At 52.5% G+C, this 18,658-nt stretch overlaps 7 protein-coding genes across 7 annotated transcripts; 4 read left to right on the top strand and 3 right to left on the bottom strand.

Annotated features, from left to right (window-relative positions):
• Window positions 1-476: 476 nt before the first annotated feature.
• On the bottom strand, window positions 477-1,046 carry PV08_07473 (uncharacterized protein; the record flags this gene model as incomplete). The annotated part of the gene is made up of 1 exon (XM_016381803.1): window positions 477-1,046. The coding sequence occupies one exon, from the start codon at window positions 1,044-1,046 to the stop codon at window positions 477-479; it is 570 nt and encodes a 189-aa protein (XP_016234905.1).
• A 595-nt stretch (window positions 1,047-1,641) lies between these two features.
• On the top strand, window positions 1,642-5,334 carry PV08_07472 (uncharacterized protein; the record flags this gene model as incomplete). Its single annotated transcript, XM_016381802.1, has 1 exon — window positions 1,642-5,334. One exon carries the CDS (start codon window positions 1,642-1,644, stop codon window positions 5,332-5,334), a length of 3,693 nt encoding a protein of 1,230 aa, XP_016234904.1.
• Window positions 5,335-6,332: 998 nt separating this feature from the next.
• PV08_07471 (uncharacterized protein) lies at window positions 6,333-7,694 on the top strand (the record flags this gene model as incomplete). Its single annotated transcript, XM_016381801.1, has 5 exons — window positions 6,333-6,390; window positions 6,504-6,641; window positions 6,803-6,913; window positions 6,977-7,068; window positions 7,173-7,694. 5 exons carry the CDS (start codon window positions 6,333-6,335, stop codon window positions 7,692-7,694), a joined length of 921 nt encoding a protein of 306 aa, XP_016234903.1.
• Window positions 7,695-8,449: 755 nt separating this feature from the next.
• On the top strand, window positions 8,450-11,320 carry PV08_07470 (uncharacterized protein; the record flags this gene model as incomplete). Its single annotated transcript, XM_016381800.1, has 2 exons — window positions 8,450-11,072; window positions 11,175-11,320. The coding sequence occupies 2 exons, from the start codon at window positions 8,450-8,452 to the stop codon at window positions 11,318-11,320; spliced, it is 2,769 nt and encodes a 922-aa protein (XP_016234902.1).
• An 827-nt stretch (window positions 11,321-12,147) lies between these two features.
• PV08_07469 (uncharacterized protein) lies at window positions 12,148-12,807 on the bottom strand (the record flags this gene model as incomplete). Its single annotated transcript, XM_016381799.1, has 1 exon — window positions 12,148-12,807. The coding sequence occupies one exon, from the start codon at window positions 12,805-12,807 to the stop codon at window positions 12,148-12,150; it is 660 nt and encodes a 219-aa protein (XP_016234901.1).
• A 412-nt stretch (window positions 12,808-13,219) lies between these two features.
• On the top strand, window positions 13,220-14,261 carry PV08_07468 (uncharacterized protein; the record flags this gene model as incomplete). The annotated part of the gene is made up of 2 exons (XM_016381798.1): window positions 13,220-13,376; window positions 13,540-14,261. 2 exons carry the CDS (start codon window positions 13,220-13,222, stop codon window positions 14,259-14,261), a joined length of 879 nt encoding a protein of 292 aa, XP_016234900.1.
• Window positions 14,262-15,385: 1,124 nt separating this feature from the next.
• Window positions 15,386-17,777, bottom strand: PV08_07467 (uncharacterized protein; the record flags this gene model as incomplete). Its single annotated transcript, XM_016381797.1, has 2 exons — window positions 15,386-16,294; window positions 16,350-17,777. 2 exons carry the CDS (start codon window positions 17,775-17,777, stop codon window positions 15,386-15,388), a joined length of 2,337 nt encoding a protein of 778 aa, XP_016234899.1.
• Between the last annotated feature and the right edge of the window lie 881 nt (window positions 17,778-18,658).

The raw sequence follows: 18,658 nt of genomic DNA, 5'->3' as shown, positions 1-18,658 counted from the left end.
ATTGGTCGGATATCCGTCATTTTTGGATGGGGAACTGTCTCCAAGGACGTTATCTTTTGAATAATGTGGTGTGGCCCCTTTGGTTCTTGTCATCGTGGGCCAAGCCGTTGTTGACAATTTGAGCGAGCGTTTTGCTGTGGCCTTTTCTTTCTCTTCCTTAGTTGTAGAAGGTCCTTCCTTATAGTACTGAAGAGCCGTGTGTAGCGTTCTGGACGATAGTTCTTTTGAATGATGACCCCCTGATGACGTGCCCATGACATGGCTATTGAACATCAATGGACTACTGCAGGGCCCCAGTGCCATTTGCCTGGTCTGCTTTCTCCTTGATCGTAAAAGGATTTCGATGCCATGAGGGCGGGTGCGCGAACGTAGTCCATCATCCATCTTGGCCATTTGGAGTCGACCATCCGGAAGAACAATAGCTTTTGCTTTTCTTGCAGTTGTCGGAGACAATTGCCACGTCATTCCTGACCCGATCATCCCCCCGTCGCAGCCCTGTTCGGGTGACTCGCGTTCACGTCTTCCTCGTAGTCCACACTCTGCGCCATACCCAGCACCACGCTGTCCAGCCTTCTGACACACTCCCGCATCTCCTTCCTCTTCTCCTTGCGCCGTACTTCCATCTGCCGCACCTTCTCTACCAGTTGCTGGATCTCGCGCGCCTGCTCCTCTTCGCCCCGCCCGATCCCCGGCAGTCGTGATATCAGGAACTCGATCTGCTGCGCCTTGGTTACGAGATCCTCGGCCAACTCGCGCTGCGCAGACGCAAACACGTTCGGCGCCGCCGGGCGGAGAGGGTACACGCTGCGATCTGTGTCTTCGGGTCCAGGGAGCAGACCACCTCCGCTGCTGGACGTCTGTGCTGCGCCGCCGTCCGGATTGGGTGTTTGTTGGATCTGCGCCGGTGGGTTTGTGTAGGGATCCGAGGGGTCGGGCTCGGGCGCAACGAGTGGGTGGCGTTGAGAGAGGTACGAGACGGTCGAGAAGAACTGCGTCAGGAGCTGGTCGTAGGTGGTTTGGAGCTGTGTGAGGATGTCGGTGGACATGATGGTGCGAGAGTGCCTGTGCCCTACTTCAATGACGCGGGAAGGTGGTGTTGAGATGGTGGTATTTCGTGGTTCTTTGTCCTTGGAAATTCTTTGCTAGAGCGCGGTGCTTGCAAGACGGCGTATCCTGTTGAGGTCGCACAATATGAGTCCAGGTGTGTTAGAACATTGCAGGAGCGACTAGGACGGTGTCATGGCTATGCTTTGAATGCTCCGTACACAATCATGCGGAGTTCAATACTCGGTATGGTATCGAGACTGCGGCCAATCAAACCGACGAAGCTGCCCCAATTGATCGGTATCTGGCTGCGCGGCGGGATTAGGTCAGCCTCATACTAGGCAGGCGCAGCGTCATTCCATTCCATTCACTTCACTTCGCCGCCAGACAGAACAGACAATTGTCCAAGCCCTAGAGATCCATCTTTTCTCTGCAGAGGATCTATCATCCCGCTACTCAGCCTACATTCAACCGGCCGCGATGTTTCCTTGTATGCTAGACAAAAAGTCTCAAGGATAATACTTTCCGCTTGTCTCGCAGCGTCCAATCACTCACATAAGGCTGCATTTCCTGATCTCGCCTGGCTCGTCACAAGCCATGCACCAGTCGTTCACGGGCAATGCCCGTAAGGGTCGTCAAGTCAATCTATCCGGTCGACACACTTCAAATCCTTGGGCTGCATCGGCGAGATCGACCCAACCCAACGCTTCACCCACGGTTGCCCAAGCCCACGCCGATCGGGCGAAGAGACAGCAAGAACGGGAGAGACTAGCTGCGGCGAGAAGAATACAAAAGCTATGGCGGGGGCATTTCACTCGGCGGAAGGCGAAGGCGAATTGGAGGCACATATGGGACGAGAATGAGGCTCGAAGATGCGGATCGCCGAACAGGCTTGATTATGAAAACCTCATCGATACGAACGAGCCCATAGCTGCATATCAGGATCCGGCAGAGTTTCTCTATCAAGCCAGGTTACTCCTCCATTTCCAAGAATTCCGGAGGCGCAGGGTAAGAGACGAACAAGATACCTGGAGATTGATCTTCTTCGCCGAAGCCTTAAGCCGATCCGTCTCTTTACTGGCCACATCAAACCTGGACGATGTGTGGAGGTCGACGTTCTCCAGACTCGCAATAGTTGTAGCCCGGCATTTGAAGAGTGTATTGGAAAACCAGTCGGAAAAGGTCCAGGGCGTCCAAGGCCCGCGGTTGTTAAAGATCATCACACTACTCTGTCACGTTGTCCCGGAAGAGATGGTCCGGAAGGCCGATATCCTCTTTGACGCAATAGAGAACGCCGTGTTGTCGCAAACGGAAAGCATGAGGCCGTCCTGTGCAGAGGCGATCGTCTCATTACTTTCGTCTACCAGTCCGCACATACGTTCTGCGTATCTAGCATTTGCTAGGAAGATATTGAGCCAGAATTCATTCTCCAACAACAGAACCTTGTTGAATTTCCTCGCTGAGGCACTGGATTTGGATGAGTTAGCGGCAGCAATGACCGCCGAAGTTGACGATCTGACCACAGATGCTAGACGACCCGTCGACACGTCGCAATTGCTGTGGCAGCTAGCTCATCTAATCTATTTCCATGACTCACTCCACAAGGGGTATGCCAAGCAGACCAACTACATCGAAGCAGTCTCATCGCTCCTGGGTCATTCTGCGAACGAAGTCGCCCAAAGATTGGATCTTGCAGATCAACCTATGTTCGGGAATGGCAACACCACCCCCGAGCCACTTCCAGAATTTGTCAAGGAAATGATACAAAGAATACCCCAGCAGGATAGTGTACGCGACGTTCTACGAGAAATGGGAACAAGCAAGCAATCGCTGGCTAGTTCTGAATTCGATTCCGCCAAACGACTAGCAAACTATGCTGTTGCATTGTTACGCGCGTTCCCATCCAAGGCCCAGAACATCCGAATGTCTTTGTACCAAGGTTCTGTACGATCAATGGGAGACAATGACGTCTCAACTATCCAATACTTTTGGCAAACCACACGATCTACAACAGTATTCAAGAAAGTCGTTCAAAACCAGAGGAGCGTGCTATCAATACTTCGCGAGGCCGCTCCCGAGACAGATCAACTTGGTCAAGCTCCGCTATCAAAGGAAGAGATATCTATCTGGAGAGACGAATGGCGTATAATATTGCTGTTCCTCGAGCTCTACACATTTGTCCTCAAGTTCATGGACGATGATGATTTCTTCGCATTTGACAAATCTCGGAGCTTCAGCACTGCGAATACTCCAACCAGTATAGTATCGAGAAGGGGCGCGTTGCCATTGGGAGACGTTGCGCTGATGACCACATTCTTGAAGAACCTGGCATTCACACTGTATTGGAACGCAGCAGATCTGGTAGAAAGTGATGATTCTGTCGAGGAGGCCAATCTAGCGGCGCTCTTTGGCGGCGCTCCTGTGGCGTCCACAAGATCCACAGACCAAAAAGAGCAGACGTTGACTGGCAATGGTGTTTCTCAAGGCTATCTCAAAGGTCTTGTTACTGGGTTGTTACGGATGCTTCATGAAAGGGATTCTAGACATTCATTCGTACCTGCTGGTCACTGGTTGATGAGCGATCATATTAACATGTCTGGCTTCATTCCGGCGGTGGTAGCGGAAGAGGAAAAGCGGCATCAACTTGGCGATGAAGAGGACTCTGACGAAAAAGACGATAGCCTCAATGACGCGATGGATATGGATTTGTCTACGGAGTCAGGTTCATCCGAGACCCTGTTGAGCACCATATTCGGGATTCGCCCATCGCACATGCCACGATCTGCGGCGTCCCGACAAGCCGACCGCTATGAACAGCGGCGACAACAGGCTCGGAAAAAGAGACAGCTCGAATCTTTAGCACCTCGACTTGAAATTCTTCGCAACCTACCATTCTTCATCCCTTTCGAAACCCGGGTACAAATATTCCGTGAGTTTGTCTATCAGGATCAGCTCAGGAGAAGAGACGGAGCCGTTGACCCCGATCAATGGAGAATGTCAATAGCTGCAACAACACAAGGACGGGGCCCAGACGGCCGCCCAAGAGCACTCGATATCATCAGTCGACATCATGCTGAAATCCACCGTGACAGCGTGGTTCAAGATGCTTTTGATGCATTTTTCCCGCTTGGTGAAGGACTCAAAGAGCCAATCCAGATCACCTTCATTGACAAGTTTGGTGCACCAGAGGCAGGCATCGATGGCGGCGGTGTCACCAAAGAGTTCCTCATGAGTGTAACAAGTGAGGCTTTGCAGCCTGAAGATGATTTCAGCATGTTCGCCGAGAGCCCACAACATGCAATCTACCCAAACCCTAAATTGATACCAACATTGACGAATTACATGAGGAAACACGGTATCCTGCCTGGGACGGACGGGGTGTATGAAAGCAAAGTCAAAAGAATGCTTCATCAGATGCAATTTATCGGCCGAATAGTTGGCAAGTGCCTGTACGAAGGCATTCTGATTGACGTCAATTTTGCAGGATTCTTCCTCCTCAAATGGGCATTGACTGGTGGCACGACGGTGGGTTCCAATGAGTCTGCATATCGCGCAACGATCAATGACTTGCGTGACTACGATGAGGAGTTGTATCATGGGCTGCTGAAACTCAAGAACTATCCGGGTGATGTCGAGGCAGATTTCTCGCTTGATTTCACCGTGACGGATATGATGCACGACTGTGATGAAAACGGCGCAGATGTGTCACGTCCTCATACAATAGAACTGATTCCCAATGGAGCCAACACCCCCGTGACCAACACCAATCGACTTGTCTACATTGATCGAGTTGTCAGGTACAGACTGCAGCAACAACCAAAAGCAGTCACTGATGCCTTCTTGAAAGGCCTAGGCCAGATCATTCAACCTATGTGGCTGGCCATGTTCAATCAGAAAGAATTGCAGAAACTCGTGGGAGGCGACAACACAGAACTTGACATCGCCGATTTGAGGAGGAACACCATGTATGGAGGAGTCTATGCGATTGGTGACGATGGACAGGAACATCCCACGGTGCAGCTGTTCTGGAAAGCACTGCAGGAGATGGATGACGATGATCGCAGAAAAGTGCTCAAGTTTGTCACCAGTACGCCCCGTGCGCCTCTACTCGGCTTCAGCCATCTCAATCCGAAATTTAGCATTCGTGATTCGAGCGATGACCAAGAACGTCTTCCCAGCACCAGTACATGTGTCAACCTGCTGAAACTGCCACGGTATGAAGACATTCGGACCATGAGGGAAAAGTTGCTTTACGCCGTCAATTCAGGAGCCGGATTTGACCTTTCTTGAGGAGAAGAGCAATGGCTTACCACTTCTTCGTATCGAAAAGTGATGAGGTTTGTCGGGTACCTTTAGTATGATACATGAAATGTTCAAGATCCTTCAAGGCATTATATATTTGAGCGTTGACTTGCATGCTACGACGGCGTTAAATAGATTGACAAAAGGTCTACTATAGCAAGAGTTCAGAATAGGATAGTACTTCATGTCCTTTGTATGGAGCGGTCCAAGACCCTCGCCTAGTCCTAGATAGAGCTTTGGTCACCAGGCCTCCCAGGGCATTGTCGGATTATCCTCCAAACGGGCACGACCGACTGGTAAGTCCAAACTGGCCGTGGACACACCCTTTAGATTCCAACGTTTCCCTTACAACGGCTTTCTTGTCGGGCGTCCCGTGGGGGGTTCACTTTGACTGAGAGAGGAGGATGGCGGGCTATCTCACCTAGGTAGCTGCTACCCGAGGTAGTTGAAGGGCTAGCGAGGATTACTCTATCGCATTGACGCCTGACGTCCCAACCTCGGACAGCCACGACGAAAGTGTGCTGGCAAAAGTACAAGAAGGCAATGGCCTGGTACGTACTCCTCAAACCATCGTCTCACACGTCCAGTCTTCCCTTTACTACACTCTACTTGTACTCCACTTGTCTTATCGCAATCACCAACTCGAACATACGTGGGCGGACACGATGAAGAAACCACAGCTGGGCGCGACGGATTATCTGCAACTGCTCTATGCGGCGTCCAAGGGATGTATGTTTGTGTTCTGTACTCGACTGCGAATTCCGTAGTACAAGGCATTCTCTCTCTCTCTCTGTCTCTCTCTCGTCGAGGAGGGGGGGGATGGTGGATCCTCCCTTGGTGCGGAGACCGTTTTGTCGTGGGTTTTGTGAGCATTATCGCTGACTGCATCCCCAACCCGCGTGGTGGGATACTAGTGGCGACCATAGCATGGGCAGCAGCAACAGGATGGACGCGAGGCGACGACTGTCCGAAGGAATATAAGAAGCATGTCGTTTATAGCTTCACAAGGACCATCTTCAATGCAATCTCAGTCCGACAAGCCCAGTATGCGCACACCACACACCACCAATCCCTCCCCTGTCCACCTTCTTGGGAGAGCAGGAAACCGGCGATGGTTGAGTCCTCGACTAACAAACGATACGTGTAAAGAGGTGTAGGCGAGACCACCGGTGAGGCGTACGAGGCCTTTTGCAAGAAGCACAAGATCCAGCCTGAGATCACCGACCTCGAAGAAGGAGGGCGTGCACTGTCGCTCGGCTCAGCAACTGCTGGGAAAACTGTTCTTTGGTTTCACGGTACGTATTACCTTGAATACGATCCCAGCCGTGGACGGTTCCAGGCCGCACCAGTCTTCCTTTGGATAAAGGGTTAAGGGGGGGAGGGAGAATGGGAGTTTACCATTCATTACTTATGAGTCCTTGATGCTGATTCATCGTTCAATCGATCAAAATCACAGGTGGAGGATACAACTTGGCCGCGACGCCTGCTCACTTTGCATTCTTCTGGCAGGTCATTCAGCAGGCCCAGAAGGAGGGTCATGACTTGCGAGTGGTGTTTCTCGAATATGGTCAGTTTTGGGGAGAGGCCGACCCTTTTGGAAGAAATCCTCCGGCTCACTGACGCACTCCAGAACTGGCTCCCCATGGCGTATATCCCTTGCAGCTCAAGCAGGCTGTCGCTTCCTTGAAGTATCTTCTGAGTACCGGGACAAGGCCTTCGCTGGTGAGTTTATCCGTTGATGCATCCCATTCATCCCACCTACCTACCCGTCTACCTCAGCCGGACCGGATAAAGAGTTCTGAGTGGTTGTGTGTGTCTGTCAATAGATCATCATAGGCGGTGATTCAGCAGGAGGGAATCTGACTGCTGGTCTCCTTGGCCACATTTCGCACCCCAAATCCGGCGTTCCAGAGCTCGCCCTCTCGGGAAATTTGGGTGGCGTATTGTTCCTTTCGCCGTGGGTGACGTTCGAGCAGAATGCACCTGCGTTCAAGGAGAACTTTTACAAGGACGGTCTGGGACTCGAGGCTCTGAAGACGTGGAGTGACAACTTCATGGCCGGTGCTGCGCCAGACAACTACAATACACCGCTGGACGCCCCGGCAGAATGGTGGAAAGGCATCAAAGTAGACGGAGCCAATGTTGCCGTCGTCGCCGGAGCAAATGAGATTCTGGTCGATGACATTCGTGCGTTCAAGGATCATATCAAGGTCAACAATCCTAACCTGGAGTATTTGGAAGCTGCGGACGAGTGTCATGATGCTTTGGTCATGGATCGAGCGTTTGGTTTGTCTGCACCGTTGGCGAGTGAAGACTTTTGTAAGAAATGGATCCTGGCAAGGCTGTAGCTGTGCCGGAAGGGTGCCGTCCTCAGCTCAGCCTATATCTCCCTCTCTAAGGTACAAGGTGCAGTAAGGAGTTTGATGCCATGTTACATACCAAGGTAGTTAGGTACCATCGACATCAACGGTAGGCAGTGACCGTTCAGCACCGACTGGGGTTTACAGCCTCCATGGACCAGCCCAAGGCACTAGGGAAGGATAATATATCCGACTGGAGCAGCCGTAGCAACAGCACTCGACTCGCTTCAGGCCGGAAAGGGGTTCTTCTGCTGGTGGTGGTGGTGTTGTTGAGCGAGACCATCTCCCACGGGCTTGAAGCTTGTGACAATTGGCTGCGGGCGATTCCAGGCACCTTTTGGCTTCATCAAGATCAGGAGCGTGGAACGAATGAGTTCGAGAGTCTGCTGCACGCCCCTCAGCCGTACCATCGTTCGATTCAGCCTTGACTTTTGCCCCCAAACACCACAAGTCTCGGTCGCGTGTTTCGCTGGGCTAGTGAGGCCGACGCCCGCCATGGCCAACACTTGATCCCCCGTTGACAGCCCTTGCACCGACTTGGCTTGCAAAGTTGCAAGGCGCCTTTACCGTCTACGGAACCACAGATTCATCCCCCGTTTATCAAGCGATCCTGGCTGCTCTCTGCGTATCCGTACCACTGACGACACCTCGCAAGGTCCTCGTACGATATCCATTCCTCTGAACCCCCACCCTCAACCTACCTTTTTTATTTCAAGGGACGTAGAACCTTTCCCTCATGTCGAATGCACGGGACTCGGCCTCATACTCGTCTATCCTCTATTTCTCATAATCCCACTACTCCGGCTGGTCCGTCCATCGAACTCCTTCCTCTTGATTCCAGACAGAAATCCCCCGACCGTACTGCTCACCAGCTCACCAAACGTCTACGCAAGCTCGAGCAGCTCGCGGAGCGTGAAGAAATGAAGTTCTCGCACAGCATCCAGTTCAACGCTGTCCCGGACTGGAGCAGCAACTACATCTCGTACAGCAATCTCAAGAAGCTCATCTACACCCTCGAGAAGCAACTGAACAAGCAACCCGCCGAGCAGCCTCAAGATGAAGAGAACACAGCCTTGCTGGGTGCACAGCTCGATCCAGATAGCACGTTTAAGCGCATGCTCGACTCGGAACTGGACAAGGTTTGCTCGTTTTACCGGCTGAAAGAACTGGAAATCTTCGGCGACCTGGAACAATTGCTCAAAGATGCGGAGAAGTACAAGTCCGACACGAAAGATTTGGATATGGACGAGGTTGTCGACCTGGAGAACCGGCGGAAGGCGACTCGGTCGCAGAGTGTATTCAATTCGCCCTTCAAGCGCAGGAGGCGGGCCTCGACGCTGAGTGTGAGCATAGAGGAGCCCGAGATGGAGGAAGACAGTGACAGTGATGCTGAAGATCACTCTGCCATGCTCAGAAAGAAGCCCTCCAACCTGCGAAGGAGCAAGAGTGCGTGGAACGCCGAGTCTGATCGCACGGATCTGGGCGAGTCGAGAGAGAGTCTCGTACGTCCCGATTCACCGACCTACCTGAGACGAAGACCTAGTTTGGCTATGGAGCTGGAAGAATCTGATCCAGGACTCATGTCGGCATTGTACGACTCAGCCATCACTCTGAAGAAGAGGATCATCAGCGTCTACGTCTCGCTGTGTGAGCTGAAATCCTTTATCCAACTCAACCAGACGGGCTTCAAGAAGGCGGCAAAGAAATACGACAAGGTGTGCAACCGAGATATCCGAAAAGACTATCTCGAAAAGGTCGTCAACACGTCCTACCCCTTCCTCGAATCAACCATGGCACGTCTGGAAGAAAACATCCGCCAGGCGGAAAAGTGCTATGCCGAGATCGTCACCAAGGGAGACCAGAATCTAGCTCGACGAGAACTGCGCCTCCACCTACGGGAGCATGTCGTCTGGGAAAGGAACACGGTCTGGCGAGAGATGATTGGGATCGAGCGCAAAGCACAAGCCGCGAACTTCGGTATCAAGCAAACCTTGCTAGGTGGTGTACAAGATCCTTCTCAGGCTCGACTACAAGGAGACCGCGACGAGATTGCGACCAAGGAAATCGCCACTCCCGTCGGTCGTTACAGGTGTCCGAAATGGCTGTTTAGCTCGACTTTCTTCGCTCTGATAGCCATCTTGGCCATCTTCCTTGCACTTCTCTTCGTGCCTATCATGAAGAAGCCGGAACAGCAGAATTGTCTCGCAATGCTGGTATTCGTGTCCCTTCTGTGGGCGACCGAGGTCATCCCCCTCTTCGTCACCTCCCTTCTCGTGCCATTCCTGGTGGTTGTGCTGCGCATCATGCGGTCGGAGGACAAACCACACCATCGACTCGATTCGAAAGCCGCGACCAAAGCTGTCTTTGCCGCCATGTGGACTCCCGTCATTATGCTGTTGCTGGGCGGATTCACCATCGCTGCCGCGCTGTCCAAATATCATATTGCGAAGATGATGGCGACGTTCGTGCTCAGCAAAGCAGGCACAAAGGCCCGCACCGTACTGCTCACCAATATGTTTGTCGGCATGTTTTTGAGCATGTGGATCTCCAACGTTGCTGCTCCGGTCTTGTGCTTCAGTATAATTCAGCCCATCCTCCGCAATTTACCGGCCGATAGTAACATGTCAAAAGCGCTGATCTTGGGAATCGCCCTTGCTTCGAACATTGGCGGCATGGCCTCCCCAATCGCATCGCCACAGAACATCGTCGCGTTACAGAACATGAAGCCCGGCCCGAGTTGGGGCGTGTGGTTCTTCATCGCTATCCCAGTCTGCGTCATCAGCATCGTGCTGATTTGGCTGTTGCTGCTGGTCTCGTTCAAGCCAGGACGAGGAACGACGATCGTGCCGATTCGCCCGATGAAGGACAAACTCAACGGGATGCAATACTTTATTATCCTCGTCACGCTGGTTACAATCGTCCTGTGGTGCACGTCACATCAACTCGAGGGCATCTTTGGCGACATGGGTGTGATCGCAATCATTCCCCTCGTCTTATTTTTTGGCACAGGAATATTGACCAAGGAAGACTTCAACAATTTCCTGTGGACCATCATCATCCTCGCCGCCGGTGGATTGAGCCTAGGCAGGGCAGTCTCGTCATCAGGACTGCTGCACACGATAGCCAAGGGCATCACAGACGGTGTTGCGGACTTGTCCCTGTACGGCGTGCTCGTTGTCTTCGCGGCGCTGATCCTCGTCGTTGCCACCTTCATCTCACATACTGTTGCCGCGTTGATTATCTTACCCCTGGTCCAGCAGGTTGGCGCGGGCATGGATCAACCACATCCCAATCTGTTGGTCATGGGTTCCGCTCTGATGTGCTCGGCCGCCATGGGTTTGCCGACCAGTGGATTCCCGAATATGAGTATGTTTCTCCGCCCCCTCCCTCATCTCTATCTCTGCACTTTTTTCATATTCAGTTGGTAAGTTTTCTGTTTAACAAAGTGCTAACTGATTTTTCTCATAGCTGCAATCATGATGGAAGTTCCCGAGACCGGTGTACGATACTTGAGGGTCAAACACTTTTTGACGAGAGGCATTCCCTCGTCTATCATGTCTTTTGGAGTGATTGTGACTGTTGGCTATGGTCTCATGATGGCTGCGGGCCTGTAATCTACAGATTATTATACATGTTCTCTTTGAAATGAGACGCTACGTGGACCTTCGATCCGTATCTATCTCTTTATATACATACAAGACCTTCCCGTTTCCCTGAGCGATGTAGTACAAATCTCACAAGCAAGTCTTAGAACAGAAGATGTAATTCTGCCTTTAAGCTGATGGGACGGCCTCGAAGATTCCCTTGCCGGTGATTGCACCAAGCTGTTTTCGCAAAGACCTGACAATGGTGTTTGACCATTCAGGCAGCTTGGAAGCAGGAGTCACGTCACCCCTGTCTCCTTCGCATCTGATACACTGCCTATTCTTCGTAGCCTACGGTTATCGAGGTCTCAGATAGCCCAGTGTTCATCTCACTGTTTCAGGTGTGCTGTATGAGCACAGGATCTGTATAGGGCACACTAGATCCAGGTTGAACGGTGAATAGCAACTTCGGGTGCGACAGGGAATGGCATTCCATATCCGACAGTGTTCTCGTAGGTCTCCTTCAAATGTCGACATATGGCGTCGGGTCCAGGGTCGAGTGTGACGAACACGAAACATACCCAAAGTCGAGTCCGTTGTTCGGGACCAGTGCCTCTGCTTTGCTTTGCGACGAGGCTCGATGTACCCGTACAGTGCTTCTCTGGTCTAGCAAGGGTCCTGGCTGATCTTATTGCTGGCATGGAGTTGCCTCCACGCTGGACCATCATGGCGTTGACCGGGGCCTCTCTCACGGCTTGAGCTAGCTTCGTCGGGAGCTACAAGCTATGTCAACCAAGGCTTCGATACACTTGTTGTAAGCGGCATTGTTATAGCGGCACAGTAGTAGAACATGTTCTTCACCCTTCTTGTGCAGCGTCCTTGGTACTTCTTCGCACGACGAAATACTGTCCTCGCTTCTTGTCCGACTTGTGCGCGGCAGGGTCATTGCTGAGATTGAATGGATCCTCGAGCCGGTCGTCCGTGTGCTCCGCTTGGAACTGTCTTGGTTTCGTAAGGATGTTCCGACGAGGCTCTACCTCTTTGTTGCGTCGGATGGTTCCGTTCTTGCCCCGTTTCTCTTCGAGGTCGAGAAACTCTTTGAGCGAGGATCGGGTGAACTGTCGCTCGGACCGCGCCTCGGCCGTCTCGTCGCGCAGGGCCACCAGCGGCTGAACCCCCGTCGTGTCGACCTTTTGGATCTCCTTGACAAAGTGGACTTGTTGCCGGAGAGTGTTGAGCATGCTCGACTCTTCCTGCTTGCTGGCCGGGGGAGGGAGCGCGGAAAGACGGAGGAGATGGTGCAGCTTCTCGCGCGAGATTTCCGAGCTGTCTTCGGCTTTCTGGTCGGGCGAGGGCATCAGGGACGACACCGACCACGTTGGCGTCTGAAGCAGTTCGGAGATTCGAGGGTTGATCTCGATGTCCTTGACGACTTTCACGAATCGGTCTCGCTGCGGGCTTCGTTCTGGTCCTACAAGTTCCGGTCGGATGCGGAGAGGTACTCGTATGCGAGGCATGCTGGTGTCTTCTTGTATGGAGCAGTGAGATTGGAGCTTTGTAAGAGCACCTAGCTCTCACTCTGTATCGAATGCGCAGGTGTCCAAGAAAATAATATATCCAGGATAAACATCGTTTTGCGGGGGCGACGAGTTACGGTGACGAGTTACGATCACACGCAAGGCTCCGACCTACTTCCACCTACTCCGTACGAGGCAATGCCCAGGTAGTTTGCGTATCACTTGTCTCCCTCACATAGAACCATCCATCCATCCATCTCTCAACTGTCGAATCTTTCGCAACTCGTGACACCCTCGACGAAATCCGTCCGCATATCCAATCTCCCACGGATTATCCATTCCTCTCCTCTTTGCCGACCAACTTCCCCCTCCTTCGTTTGGACCCCCTCTTCAGCGAACCAAAACCACCACAATGGCCGGAGATCCTAGAGCACTGCTCCAGAAAGCCGACAAGGCGGCTTCAGGAGCGACGGGCGGCTTCAGTCTCTTTGGCGGACGGACAGAAAAATGGGAAAACGCCGCTGACCTCTACACACAAGCCGCCAATGCATTCCGGGTACAAAAGCAAAGTAAGCAAGCAACTCAGAACCCCCGAACGAGATGCCATTGAGACTGCATCCCTGTGCACAAAGCGCAAGTTACCGCTTCGGTGATGCCCTTTTTGGGGACCTACACTCATAGATGGAGCCAAAAACATTGCTAACCGCGACACCCGCGCACCCGCACACGCAGACTACGAAGCAGGTCAGGCATTTGAAAAGGCGGCGTCGATACAACAGAGCAAACTCAACGAGCCCGACGACATGGCCAACACGCTGACTGAGGCGTTCAAAGTGTACCGCAAGGAGTCGCCGACCGACGCAGCACGGGTGCTCCAGACGGCGATCCAGCACTACACGACCAAGGGCAACTTCCGGCGGGCGGCGACACACCAGCAGAACCTGGCGGAGGTGTTCGAGATGGAGATTGGCGACCAGAAGAAGGCGCTGGAGGCCTACGACACGGCGGCGCAGTGGTACGAGAGCGACAACGCCGAGGCGCTCGCCAACAAGCTGTACCTGAAAGTCGCCGACCTGGCGGCGCTCGAGGGCGACTACGCCAACGCCATCGCCAAGCTCGAGGCCGTGGCCCGCTCGTCACTCAACAACAACCTCATGCGCTGGAGCGTCAAGGACTACTTCCTCAAGGCGGGCATCTGCCACCTCGCCGCCGGCGACCTGGTCGCCACGAAGCGCGCCCTCGACCAGTATCGCGACCTCGACAACAGCTTCGCCGCAACCCGCGAGAACATGCTGCTCACCGACCTCGTCGCCGCCGTCGAGGAGGGCGACCAGGAAGCTTTCGCCGACAAGCTGTTCCAGTTCGACTCGCTGAGCAAACTGGACAAGTGGAAGACCACCATCCTGCTCAGAGTCAAGAATGCAATTGAGAAGGAGGAAGAGGACTTTTCGTAGAATTATTACTGTTACTACAGAATTGGCGTTACCGCACTACCTGATCGAGTGTGTTTGTGCCCAGCTTCAGGTTTACCCACGGCGTACGTTCTGTCCGTTGATGGCCTGGTAACAAGACGAGAGCGAACTCATGGCAAGTTGGGCTTGGAGATGGACACAAGGGGATGGGAATTGTGTGGATTGCCCCGTGTGATCGGGGAGGCAGCTTTTGTCAAAGGTGGGCATGGCATGGCGTGGTATCGCATTGCTTCATTAAACCAGAAACAAATCCAAATCCAAATCCAAGCCCGAGGCCGATGCTGGCCAGAGTCACGGTCGCGGTCACGGTCAGGGGCAGGACCAATGTTTTGTGGCCAAGGGTGCTTGATATCCATGACGACAAGGACTGAAATCTGCCTACAGTATGGGGTACCTAGATATTACTTACTGTACCAGAGGTGGAGGAGAAGGGTGACCCCCTTTGCTTGCTAGGTTTACCATATGATATACTCGATCGTACACGTACACGTACACGGGAGGACGGTGGTGGCGTTTCAGGGATACGACCCTTTTTTTTCCTTTTGATACGTTGTGCCTATTCTTTTATTGTGCAAGCCTGATCATGGCAATGACAATGAGAACGACAATGCCACTCACTACATGCGTCTATTCCGACCACCGAAAAGTTGTGTTCGTGACGATGCGAGTCCCCTAGGCTGATGGGGGACTGTGATTTTTCATGTCTTTGTCTACCAACTACCCTACCTAGGTATGTATGTATGTATATTGCATGCCATCCGACCCTCCAGACGTCAAGCTCGCGTTCACAAGTTCTATCAGAGCAAGTAGCTGTGCGTTACTTCCACACGTACACGGTGTATGTGCATCCCAATGCCAAATACGGAATGCAAAGTTCATTGCACACAATGCAAACAAATGATACATGTACGTAAAAACAAGAGAAAAAAGAAAAGATAGGCGATGCAAAGGCGAAATGAATAGACATACAACAGAACCCCCAGGCAAGGTAATTTTTGAAAAATGATTTTGGGCACCGCGACCACAAAACCCAACCCCGGCAGAAGTTGACGATGACTAGTACAGTACACACAGCGCGCCCGCCCCGTACTGTACACACCACGGTCTCAACACCAGGTAAAGACGGGCTGTTTGCCTTTGATGGTTTCCAGTCGTTCGACAATGACTTTGCGCTTGTTCTGTTCCATGTCGCTTGCGGCAGCATAGCCAAGGTCCCCTTCGAGGTCGTCCCCCTCGTACAAAATAATGGGGGCCCGCTTTCCGCTGCGAGTGGACATGGAGCGCTGCCTGCGCGCACTGGGTCTAGGCGCGGCTTCGCGGCGGGGGAAGTCGAAGCTGAATCTGTTCTGTTGTTTCTTCATGGTCGGACGAGGCGGCAGGCTCGCACTGTTGCCTAGGCTGTTCCTTGCTTCCTTGGCATAGTCGAATGAGTCGAACCCGCTAGTGTCGACTGGCGGGCTTGCTGGGCCTTCGTGGCCCGAGGCGAACGAGACATCACCAGCGCTATCGTCGCGCGTGAGGTCGAAGCGATTGGGGTTGGGGAGTTCCATCGTCGGCGAGCCAAGGAGGTCGTGCGTAGGTTGCTGCTGTCGTCCGGGAGGCGCCGAAGAGTATGATGCACCAATGTCCATTTCTTCTTGCTGGTCAAATCGCCGGTTTTTGCGGTGCATTTCTGTCGACGGGACACGCATGGGGATCGCCACCGGAACATCGACCAAGTCATCCCAGACGCAGACCCGTGTCCGTCGCGTCAGTTCCAACGGTCCATGGTCTTCTTGCTTGAGAGTCTCGACGACGTTCCATGCCTGGCCTTTCATGACAGCTATTTGGCGCGCAAACATGCTTTCTTTAAAATCATCATCAAGAGCAAACACTTTTCTGAGGGCCAGTTGGGTCTCGCTCCACCAAGCCGTCGAGGTCAAGAGGGGAAGGAAATGATCGCGAGTCTTCTTGGAGAAGGGTTGTCCGATGAGAGACACCGGCAGGAATAGCCAGCCGAATGGAAAACTCCGCCACTGCGATTGGTTAGTACACATATGCAGTGCTGTCAAGAAGAGGCTGTCCACTTACAGCATCAGGATGCTTCCACGGCCATGACAAACTGTTATCAATAGCTCCCAGAGTTATTGAGCAGTTGTTTTCTTGGCCAAGGGAAGGAGTAGCTGACCGGCTTTCCATAGCCTCGTACCTACGATAAGGCCTCGATGTATTGGATTCCGGGCGTGGGCTGACTGACATCTGTCGGGGTGTCGCGTCTCCATTCTGACCATCTCCCTGGGGCTTGGGAGGTTCAGCAATCAGCGAGACTTCTTCCAATTTCCAATCTATCTTAATCATCCAGTTGTCCAATCCTCGATCTGTATTCCGCATTATATAATCCAATATGACGAGTTTCTCAAGCTCTTCCCGAAATGCTTGTTTTATCGTGGGTGTCCAGTGGAATTTGGGTGCTTGTTCCATCTGGGGCTGAGGGGAAAGGAGACGAGGTGATTCTTCCTCGTCGTCGGAGTGTGCCGCACTAGGTATACAGTTCGACAGCGGTCTCCTTTTCCTTTTATGTTCAACATCTGCTCGGAACTCGGTGGCTTGGTCTGGCCAGGGATTCTCTCTCAAGAAGATGTTCGCGTCCTTGAAGCCCTTGAGGAAGACCTGGAAACTGCCCACTTTGGCCGGTAGGCTCTTCTTCCCTCTCCAGCTACTTCTTCGTTCCCAAAAGTCATAATAAAACGATTTGGAGGACAGCCAGACCACGTCGGTGTAAGGCACAATATATGTCCTCAGCTGTCGGTCCAGAACATATGCGGCGGCTTCGGAGACATATGACAAGTTGGGAATGAGACAGGCTCGGCCGAAGAAGAAAGGGAACAAGTTGCGGTGTATCCATTTTGTCCACTTCGGGTTTCTCGAAGCATATGGTTCTTCGTCCTTTGGTTTGAATACACCAACGACCTTGCCGTCGCTGTTTCGCGCAAAATAACTTCCCGAGCTTCCTTGGGATATCATTTTCGGGTGTACACCCATCTCAATGGCGACTCTGACGGTCTCGACAACATCATCAAACTGGTGCTTTGTCATGTGTTGTGTCTCGATTGCGGCATAGCTGGCCAGATCTTCTGCGGTATATGGCTGGATTCCAGGAGGGGCTTGGAATACGGTATGATGTATTTCAAGCTGTTCTTCCTCTTGCGTCTTGCCCTTGACCGAGTTTATCTTAAATTTCGTGACAATCTCTTCTGCCCACCTCTCCAACCGCGCATTGATGGCCTTGATGTCGACTCCTGAGGAATTACTTCGCATACGTCGTGTCGTTCTCCTTCCGGGGTTATATTGCGGGCCCGAGCGCATGCTCTCTCGCGGCCCAGGTTGTATTGAGGCATACCGGGTAGTCATTGGTGTTGTGTGATGGTTCTCGTGGTCTGAATCTTCGTCCCCTAATGGCTCCTCTTCATCTGCCTGCGCCAAGCGGGCGTATCCGGAAGTTGGTCTTTGGTGAGGCATGGCGTTCGGGTACAGCCATACGTGGTCGGTATAAGGGGAATTAATGAGGCCAGCCGGCAGAGTGTGCTGGCAAAAAATATGTTTTAGGAGGAAGAATATGACATCGTCAACGAAGGTCTGGCATCTCCAGATGCTGCTCTAGCCACGTTCTGTAGATGTTTAGGTAATAGGACAAGGGTGCAATCGATTTAGGGGTGCAGGTTGCGCGTAAGGTCTCCTTGGTGCAACGAAGAACAACAGCGAAGCATTTGGACCAGACGTTCTGGTTTGATGCTTAACGTGAAATCTGCAGCTTAGACTGAGTCTATCGGGCAGCTATGAACATGCTGTATCTTGGATACTGCTAGACGCATTGAGAACTATCGAGGGCAGTGCTCCAGGAATAGCAAAAGCACCACTGGGTCATTATGCGTGGAGAAAAAGCGGAAGGTATATTACGGAGTTTTACTGTAATCTTGCACTTGTATCGACTGCAACAAACTCCGAGACTCTTTCGACGATTTTCGACAGAGACGTATCCTCACATCACATATATAGAGCTTGAGGACGTATTGTATGGTTTCCCTGTTCATGTAAGGCCCACGTGAAGTTTCAACTAGCTATATCCACCGAGCTCTTCCTGTCGACGTAGGTAGAATGTATGTGCTGAGTTCTCGGCCAGGTGAGAAGCTCTGTAAACGCATGAGATGTGCTGCAAAAGGTTCTGATCTTGGGGATCGCGAAGAAGTTCCTATGGAACGAGATCCTACACACTTGATCAGCTTTACAGACTGTGACGCTTAATGGCTCCTCTTCATAGCATGAAGAACGGCGGGGAGAAACCCCCCCGGCCACGGTTGATTTGCATGCGTGGCGACTGACTCCAGCCCCAGCACCAGGAT

The sequence above is a fragment of the Exophiala spinifera genome, assembly GCF_000836115.1.
Source record: "Exophiala spinifera strain CBS 89968 unplaced genomic scaffold supercont1.5, whole genome shotgun sequence".
Classification (NCBI taxonomy): domain Eukaryota; kingdom Fungi; phylum Ascomycota; class Eurotiomycetes; order Chaetothyriales; family Herpotrichiellaceae; genus Exophiala; species Exophiala spinifera.
Note: the sequence above shows the minus strand (reverse complement) of the source record. Positions and strands in the feature narration are given on the sequence as shown.